Below are 9,895 nucleotides of genomic sequence, written 5' to 3' on the forward strand. Positions count from 1 at the left end.
CGAAGAATACAAACTTACAAAAGAAATAAACCCAATTTTTCTTCTGCCACAAACCACCAAGAAGAAGCCAAAGGAGAACAATCTTCTTCTTCTTCTTTCTTCTTCCTTCATCGCAATGAACTACATCTTGCACTTTCCTTCCTTCTATCCCGAGGAAGCCGAATAAGAACACCAACCGTGACTTGAATCTAAGGAGAGTCACCTCACAATGCCTTTTATCACGAAGAAGAACAAGCGAAGGGATGCTTCGCTTCACGTTAGAGAAAGACAGGAACGGTTTGTGAAACCGTAAGGTCGCGGTTGTGACCTTTCGCAATCGAAAGGGAATAGTTTGCAACTTTTCGAGAAAAGAAGGCGGGAGCGGGACAGAAGGCAGGAGCCGGGATAGTGAAATCGAACTCCAACTTAATATGTTGGTCAGACGTAAATAAACACTCCATAAAAGTGAGCTTAAAATAATCTAAAGTAAACTTTCATGCCTATTTCTAATAAATAAAAATAATAAATGTTTTATAAAAACTAATCTAATTTTAAAAAAAAAAATGATGCCAAAAGGCTTTTAGTAATTTGAAATATATTCTTAATAATAGTAAAAGTATCTATGGTAAAAGCAATCAACGGTCAGGTTGAATTCTGATGGCCAGACATACTAATATCGTTAAAAATTGATAATCTGTTTAGCCGGACAGTATCGAAAAATTATAGTATTAACGGTTACCATCAGTGGGTCCATAACTTCCGAGTCGGACCAACTGACCCGTTCATTTCGCGCCTTCGGTTCGCTCCGCCCTCCTCCCATCCTCCTTTCCCACCTTTCGAACAACTCTGGTCATCCCTCGTCGGAGCTCGTCCTCAGATATTTAAAACCGCAAATGTCACAAACTTCCCCTGAAACCCTAACTCGGTTCTCTTCATCCAGGAGAAAATTTTCTGGTTATCAAGCTGGCTGTACGGGCAATCTTGCATCCAGCATTGCGATGGTTTGATCTGAGCTCGTCGGAAAGTTAGGGTTTGGATCGTACCGGGGAGGAAACGGCCGCCGGAGGCGGAGCCGTCGGATGGCGCTCTTCAGGAGGCTGTTCTACAGAAAGCCTCCAGACCGGCTTCTGGAGATCGGCGACAGAGTTTACGGTAATGCTCTCTTTGGTTTCCGTTCATTTTCTCGTGTGAGTTTTCTCTAAATTCATTCTCATTTGTAAAATTTATTTCCTTTTAATGTAGTTTTCGACTGCTGCTTTTCATCGGAACGTTTGGAAGAAGATGAATACAAGGATTACATGAATAAAATTATGGTACAGCTGCAGAGTTATTTTCCTGATGCTTCTCTGTCGGTGTTTAATTTCAGAGAGGAGGGAAGAAGAAATTTGCTTGCAGAAATTCTTGCTCCCTTTAATGTTAGTGTCATTGAGTATCCTGACGGATACCATGGATGTCCAGTACTTCCCATGGGGATGGTCTACCAATTCTTAAGGTTCTGTGATAACTGGCTGTCAACGGAAGGGCAGCGAAACGTTCTCCTGATGCACTGTGAAAGAGGAGGATGGCCTGTGCTTTCTTTCATGCTTGCTTGTCTGATGCTTTACAGACGTCAGTATAGTGGAAAAGAGAGAGCTCTGGAAATGATGTATAAGCAGGCTCCAAGGGAGTTTCTCCAGATCCTTACTCCCTTAAACCCTTCTTCTTCTCATCTGAGATATCTCCGTTACATCACAGGAAATGGCAGTGGGTTACAGTGGCCTCTTTGTGACGTGCCATACATTTTGGACTGTCTTATTCTTCGAGATGCTCCATATTTTGATGGAAAGACAGGATTTAGGCCGATTGTTCGTGTATATGGCCGGGATCCTTCTAACCCGGTTGATGAATGCCATCGAGTCCTCTTCACGTCACTAGAGAACAAAGAACAGGTTCATAACTTCCGAGAGGTGATGTATAATATTATAGTAAATTGTTGTTCATATCGGTATTTTAGAATTTTATATCAATTTTCATTAATCGCAGGAAGATGACTCACAGATATCACTAGATGTTCATTGCAGCATTCAAGGTGATGTTGTCCTCGAATGCATACACATGGATGGAGATCTAGAACTTGAAGAGATGCTTTTCAGGATCATGTTCAACACAGCATTCATTCAAAACAATGTTCTTCTTCTGAATAGAGAGGAGATTGACATCATCTGGGGTTTGGAGGACCAGTTTACTAAGAACTTCAAGGCTGAGGTAGGCGCTTGCTTCTTTTTCAGTGGAGTCTATTTTAAAGATGTGCTGATGGTTGAAAGTATATTCATGACTGCACTAGGTAAAATTTTCAGAATTTGCTGACGGTTCAAATAACCCCCAAGTCGTAGCTATGAAGGAAGATGAGGTGGAAGGTGAGGAGTTCTTTGAAGCAGAAGAGATCTTTAGCAATCCCGATTTGCATGATGAGACAAGGGATCTGGATTTTCACTCAACTCCCATCAAAATACATGATGTCTGTATGCCTGAATTAGTTTCAGATCATGAAGAAACAGTAAATAGTAATTTACACTTTGTATCTCCTATACAAAATCTGAAGAATGGACCAGCACAAGAAATGCTTATTTCGAATGACTCAAGTGTGCCGGAAATGGCAACACAGCAACAGTTCGGAGCCAGCCGTGATGGAGTTCAGAGGATGGAGAATGAAAACTTGGACATGATTGTTGAAACATGTATTCAAGATTTAGCATTTGTAGAGGAGAACTTGTCCATAACTAGAAATCTCAGAAATGTTTTTAACATTGTTCTTGATTGTAAGAAAGTAGTTTGTAACACAGTATCAGTAGATGAGGCTAAACACAGCTTAGAAATCAAACTTCCCAAACAGAATGATGAAGCTTATGATAATAGAGCACAGTATTTTCAATATTCCAGTCCGGATTTTAGAACCCCTAAATTTGTTGATCGCAGTGCGTATACCAAAATAAATTCTAATTTGGCAGATGATGAGATGAGTGTGTATGAAACGAATGGTTTGATACAGGATGTGAAGTGCCTTGTGAATCCAGCAACTCTAAATGCCTTTGTTGGAGGTGCTTTTTGTCATGCAACTAATCAGTTAGAAATTAAACCCGCGCATCAACCAGAGGTGAGCTTTGAAAATGGAGAACCAGCAAAGGTAGAATTTTCCGAAAGAGGCTCCTTTCATAATATGAACTGCTCTGAATTTGGGAACTTCAATTTTGTTTATCACAATGAGGATACAAAGGAAAATCATTATTTTGAAGCTGAGGAACATGCTGTATCAGCATCTAACGAACTTGATCTGGACCCAAAGGGAAAAAAACAATGTGATATGGCTCAAAATTTTAAAATTCCATTGCTTTGCAATGAAACGATAAGCTCAGAGACGGAAAATTCTTATAGCAGTATTGTTACTAAATTCAACATGAAATCAATTCATGATAGCCAGGGTGTTCAGTCTGGGAACAAAGAAAATGTTGATTGGATAGAGGACAGGGAAGTAAATCATACTTGCGTTGAGGATGGCTTTGTTTCCCAAAATAGTGTTTTTCTTGAGTTTTCTTGTGAAAATAAAGAGGACCATGTTCATAAAAAGGAGCATGAGGAACAACTGCTTGATGCATCACAGTTAGCTCCGTCTGATCCAGTTAGCATTGTAGAAAAGGGGAAACTACTATTATCAGCTGGTAATATTGAAAAACATGCAGAAATTTTAGTTGTGCATACTTTTGTTAGCAAGGATTCAGAAGATAATCATGTCCATTTGTCATATTTAACATCAACGAACAATGACTCGCTGACTTCTATGGCCCCCCATACATCTTCCCCTGAAGAAGGTGAAACTGTAGATTCATTAACTTTTGCTACAGAAACCCCACAATTATCACGTTCAGCACCATCGGTGATAAAGGAAGCTTACCATTCAGCTACTACACCATTCTTACCATCTTTTTCTTCTTCTCAGTCATCACAGATGCCTGAATCAAATTTGCTTTGTTTATATCCAACAAGAACCAATTCCTCTCAGATATCACTAGATGTGTCTCATTCACAGACCTTGCAACTCTTTTCTTCATCCAAAGACATTCCTCCAGCACCATGTTCTTGCAGCTCTCCTATGTTGCTTCCTCTATCCACAACTTCTTCATCTAATAATGTGAGCGATAAATCCTCTGCATCTTCCCTTTCCAGTCTCCCGTCCCATCCCCCTTCCTCCCCCCCAATGTTGCATTTCAATGCTCCTATTGATGGAAAAATTTCAAAATTTTCTTCATTGTCACTTACACCTCTACAACCTGCTTCACACCCACCTCTTTCAAATTTGAGTGAGGGAGAACTTGTTTCAATCCAGCCTCTCCAAACACAACTTGATTCAATCCAGCCTCTCCAAACGCCACCCCCACCTCCTCTTTATCCTCAATCCTTCCATTTTATTGCTCCAATCAATAGCAATGAGTCCCCATCCCCGTCATCTCCACCACCACATCCTTTAGTCATGCTACTATCATCCCCAACACCCCAACCCTCACCAATATCACCCATGCCACATCCAAGTGCGAGAGAAGATCCCCCTACACTTTCCTATGCACCAACTTATCAGTCCTGCCCTCTTTTTTCTCATTCTTCTAATTATGGTTTTCTTCTCAAGGAAACTCCTTTGTCACCACATAAATCTCATATGCATGTGAATGACGAATTTCCTTCACACTCATGTCCCACACCAAGTCCTCAACCTCCTCCCTTCCCTCAACCTGCAAGTTCCTCTGCTACATTCCCATCTCCACCCACACCTCCCCCTTTACCACCACTACAATCCATTCATCTCCCATTATCTTCAACAGTTTCCAGATCCAACAGTTCAGGTAATCACCTCTCTGCACTTCAACTTGGAGAATTCTGTCCTCCTGCAATGCATTCTTTTAGTAAAACACAAAGTGCTAGTGAATTACTTGCTTCTTACCTACCTCCCTTACCTCCTATAAAGCTCAACAGTCCTACTAAATCCTTGTCAACTACAAACCTCACACCTCCATTTACTGTTAGGAAAGGTGATTTTGATTTGCTTGCGTCCCACCTGGCTTTTTTTCCACTTGCAGAGTTTCAACATTCTCCTAAAGGCCATATGACGCGATGTCTATTTTCGTCACCTTTGCATCCTGTTAGAAAGTTAAATACATCTGAAGTTTCCAATGTAGAAATTATTACACCATCTTATGTATCTCTTTTTCACGTGGGATCTCCACCGCCTTCTGGGCAGGCACCTCCAGCTTCATTTTCTCAAAATCATCTCCAAGGGATTGCTTCAACTACAGCGACTCCCCTTCTTCCTGCAGTTAAACAAACTGCGCCTGAGAGTCCAAAATATCAGCAAGTACCAAGAGTTCCTTCCTCTACAGTAGCTCCTCCACCTCTATCCTGTTCTCCATTTACAATTTCCTCACCTATGCAAGAATACTTAACCCCTTTTTGTGAAAGCATCCCATCTCCTTCCCATATAGTTCCCCCAATCTCGCTTCCTGCGTTATCTTCTTTTTCATCAACTAAAAATGAAGGAGCAGGAGCTTGTCCCATTCCATCCTTCCAATCTCCACTAAACTGTACTACGAGTGAAGCTCCATTTGCATCTCCATCAGCATCTCCTCCTACCGTTCCAAGGCCTTCAACTCCATGCCCATTGCTTAAAGCAAATACTTGCCCACCTCCCCCACCTCCACTACCACCTGCTCCTATTGGATTTCCATCTGCATCTGTCATCAAAGGGTGTAAAGGAACTCCATCTCTACCATCTCTCCTATTAGGGGGTTGTGGGAAAGGTTCAACTCCACCCTCTCATGAACAAACTCCATCCCCACCAATACCTCCTCAACTTCCTTACAAAGAACCTGTTGTAGCTCCACCACCACCAGCACCAACTCCTCGCCATGCATCTCCACAAACGCCAACTATCTTTAGAGCTCCACGACTGCCTCCTCTGGGAGCACCACATCCTCTTCCTCTGCCTACTTTTGATGGAGCTCCACCACCATCACCTTTACTAGGAAGACCTAGGGGACCACCACCACCACTTCTTCCTTCTACTACCCCTGGCGGATCTCCTCCACCACTAACTCCTCCTCTCCCTGAGGGTCATGTGATAGCACCATCTTCATCTCCACTACCTGGAGGATTTGAGGGAGCTCCCTCCCTGCCTCCTCCTAGGGTATATGATGCTTTGCCTTCACCTAGTGGACATCAATGTGGAGCTCCATCTCCAACGCCTACCCCTAGTGAGGGTGTACCACCTCCAATGCTTTCGAGGGCTCCAAGTGCTCCACCGCCACCTCCACGTTCTAGTTTAAGAGGGCCACAACCACCATTAGGTTCCATGTCTGGTGGAAGAGGACTTGGATTTGCACGTGCAGGAGTTTCTGCCACAGCCATAAAAAAATCATCTTTAAAACCATTGCATTGGGTTAAAGTAACTAGAGCTATGCAAGGGAGTTTATGGGCGGAACTACAAAAGCATGCTGATGCTCAGAGGTACAATGCTTTTAGCTCTTTTTTTTTTTTTTCCTTTCTACTCATCATTTACTAAGTAGGTTACATTCACGTCATTATTAATCCTAAGAATTCAATTACTTCTAGTTAACTGTGTTGAAACCTTAGTCTTAACATAGAAGATTTGCCAGGTAAAAGACACTGTGAATGCATACAAAGTTTCACCACCTTGATATTCTTAAGAAACCTGCGTACTACCGTTAAAACTTTATAGTTTATGCTTCTCGAGTAGGTTTTCAGTATTTACTTCTTTGCTAACGAGCTGATTGTGGTTCAGCACTACGGAATTTGACATTTTAGAGCTGGAGACTCTTTTCTCTGCTGTGGTTAAAAAACCAGACAGCTCTAAGTTGGAAGGACGCAAATCTGTTACTAAATCAGAGAAAGTGCATCTGGTAACCTTTTTTTACTTCTCAAACTTGTGAAAATAAACCCTTGAAAACAAAGAATTGATAATGTCTTTTTTTCACACTCTCCTTTTCCGCCTTATCATATTCTATGCTATTGTATAAATGTGATTTATGGTCGGTACTGTTAAGTGTTCCTTGAGTGCAGCTAATTACACGATATTGACAGCAGAAATATTGAACAAACAATTTGCAATATTTATTGTAGATTTTGGGAATTGTGCAAAATAAGATTATTGAGCAGCGAAAGGGCTATAAATATACCATACAAGGGATATAGAACAAGGAAAGATATAATACCCAAAATTTTTCTTATAACACTCAAAACATAAGAAGGAAAAGCATACACCAGGAAATACATAAAAAATAAAAATAAATATAAAAGAGAAGGCAACAAATAAATAGAAATAACTTTTAATTCTCCCTTAAGTTCAAGCATGGATGTCAATCATGTTCAACTTAGATTTTAAGTAGTCAAACAATAGCCGAAGAAGATTTTTTGTAAGGATATCTGTGTGTGTGTTGACCACTGGTTGGGATAAAGGGAACACAAATTTTCCTCAGAATCGTGCTTCTCCTTGATGAAACAACGATCAATCTCTACATGGTTGGTGTGATCATACTGAATCAGATTATAAACACTGCTAATGATGACTTTATTATCACAGAACAACTGTAGAGGAATAGTGACCGACATATATAAGTCGCGAAGCATGATGCGCAACCAAAGAGCTTTACATATTGCCAAAAATATAGAATGAACTCAACTTCAACACTGCTACATTTAACCATCGACTTTTATTTGCTTTTCCAAGTGACAAGATTTTCTCACATGAAGGAGCAATAACCCGAGGTAGATCGTCAATAATAGACGGACTTCTACTATGGGATCAGATTATAAACACTGCTAATGACAACATTATTATCACAGAATAACTGTAGAGGAACAATGACCGACATATATAACTCGCGGAGCATGATGCTAAATCAGAGCTTTACATATTGCCAAAGATATAGAATGAAACTCAACTTCAACACTTCTATAGCCAACAATCTACTTTTATTTGATTTTTCAAGTCACAATCATAAATCGGGCTTCTACTATATATATATATAAAAGTCATAAATATATATATATAAAAGTCGCGACATGAAGACTCGAGTATCCCTCGATACCCCGCATGTTGAGAACCTTACCTGTTAGTCACCTCCTCATGCTCGGAGAAGAATGGTAGAGGTTCTCGTCGAGCAGTTTCGTAGCCTCTCAGGGAAGATGGGAAAGGGTTGCGTGTTCGTCTTCCTCATCTTCCTCCTCGACTTCAGCGCGATCCTGTTCTTCGTTTCTTCGACACTCAGCCAGGACACGATCGGCTCGTCCTTCGTCTTCCTCCTCGACCCGACTCCTCCTTCGTCTTCCTCCTCGACTCAGCTTGACAATAGCGTGATCCTTCTGGAGTTCGGCTTCAGCTCCCCATTTATTCTCTGTTTTTTCTCTGTTACTTTCAACGGCCACTGTTCCTCCCTCGAATCAGTACCTAGGCAAAAAAAATTTTGTTGAGGCGCTTGGAGACTCTGAGATTGCTGTTGACCATGTGGTGTTTCCTCGAATCTATCATGATTCCCTTGAGACGGTTCGTTTGCTAAGAGGACTTGTAGGAAAGGTGGTAAGATCGTTCTTAATTTTTCAGGCCTCGAAGTTTCTACTCTGATTGAAAAATACAAATTCACACTCATTGGAAAATTTCAATTAGAGCATCTCAAAATGAAGGTTATTCGCAAACTTGTAGGACCTCAAACTTGTAGGACAATGATAGGTGTGTCTCTTTGACGAGTGACATGTGATGATATAATTGACTACGAACGAAGGTTATGCTAGGATTTTCTACAGTAAGTACCTCACCATTGAAGGAAAAACTATAAAGTTGCTCAAGTGGTCTACTGAATTTGATCCAAATCAAGAACCACCTACAATACCGATATGACTTAAGTTATCTGGGCTTAAATTGCATCTTTTCAACCATCAGGTCCTTTATTCCATTTGGGCAATGCTTGGGAGACCAATTAAATTAGACATACCCACTTTTAATCTCACCAGGCTTTCTGTTACCAGGATTCTTGTGGAGAGAGATATCACTTTACTTGACATTGATGAAATTTGGCTCGACACTCCACATAACGGGTACTGGGAACATATTGTCATGGAACAAAGACCATATTATTACACCCATTGTAAGATGTTTGAATACATACTTGAAAAATGTTTCAGACTTTATCCTAATTTGAGACCTCAACCTCAAGTGCCTCATCTAACTACTCAAGAAACACTTATTTCATTGATTGATATAGTGGAAACTACAACTAGAGAGGATATTGTCACTGTTTGTGCCCCATAGGAGCACCCCTCACTGCCTCAACCCCCTCATGTTGCCGAAAATGAGGATACTCTCCTTTTAGTGCCAAATGATGCTCCATATGCTATGGAAACAATTATTGCTGACATTGAGGGCCCTCGAACCTTGGCGAAGTGCCAAGTTCAAGGTGCGCAATAGGTGGAAATTGCCCCCATTGATGATCAACTCAGTGATAAGTTGGGACAACCCTTGAAAGATGATTGACAAGTTTACAAAACCAAGAAAAAGAAAAAGAAAATTGAATGAACTTAGGAATTTACAGGAGGATGCTTTGCTCGTTTCGGGTGGAAGCCCTTGTCACAGTTTGGTGTTAGACTCCCTCTCTAGAACTAGGGAGAGAGGAAAACCCACTCATCTTGATTAAGCTCTCTGATGGACCATTTTATTCTTTTAGGGAAATTGTTCAGCTCTTTTGGGGGTATACTTGTATTTTTTGTTATCTTTTAGAGTCTTGTATGCCTTGTGAGTGGGTTCCTAGCACCCGTTCACTAAAACCTTTGTATCTTCTTCTCATCAATGAAATTTTTATTTTGGCGAATATATATATATATA

At 40.8% G+C, this 9,895-nt stretch overlaps 1 protein-coding gene across 7 annotated transcripts in view; it reads left to right on the plus strand.

The window, feature by feature from the left end:
* Nucleotides 1-908: 908 nt before the first annotated feature.
* The window catches only part of LOC110024413 (formin-like protein 6), a 66,434-nt gene continuing 57,447 nt past the window's right edge, over nucleotides 909-9,895 (plus strand). For all 7 annotated transcript variants that reach the window (XM_020724368.1, XM_020724370.1, XM_020724371.1 and 4 more), the window contains exons 1-5: nucleotides 909-1,131; nucleotides 1,222-1,925; nucleotides 2,002-2,223; nucleotides 2,303-6,507; nucleotides 6,803-6,920. In XM_020724368.1, the coding sequence (XP_020580027.1) occupies nucleotides 1,059-1,131; nucleotides 1,222-1,925; nucleotides 2,002-2,223; nucleotides 2,303-6,507; nucleotides 6,803-6,920 (5,322 nt within the window). In that variant the 5' untranslated portion in view covers nucleotides 909-1,058. The remainder of the gene's footprint in view (nucleotides 1,132-1,221; nucleotides 1,926-2,001; nucleotides 2,224-2,302; nucleotides 6,508-6,802; nucleotides 6,921-9,895) is intronic.

Source organism: Phalaenopsis equestris, unplaced genomic scaffold, assembly GCF_001263595.1.
Source record: "Phalaenopsis equestris unplaced genomic scaffold, ASM126359v1 Scaffold000256, whole genome shotgun sequence".
Taxonomy (NCBI): Eukaryota; Viridiplantae; Streptophyta; class Magnoliopsida; order Asparagales; family Orchidaceae; genus Phalaenopsis; species Phalaenopsis equestris.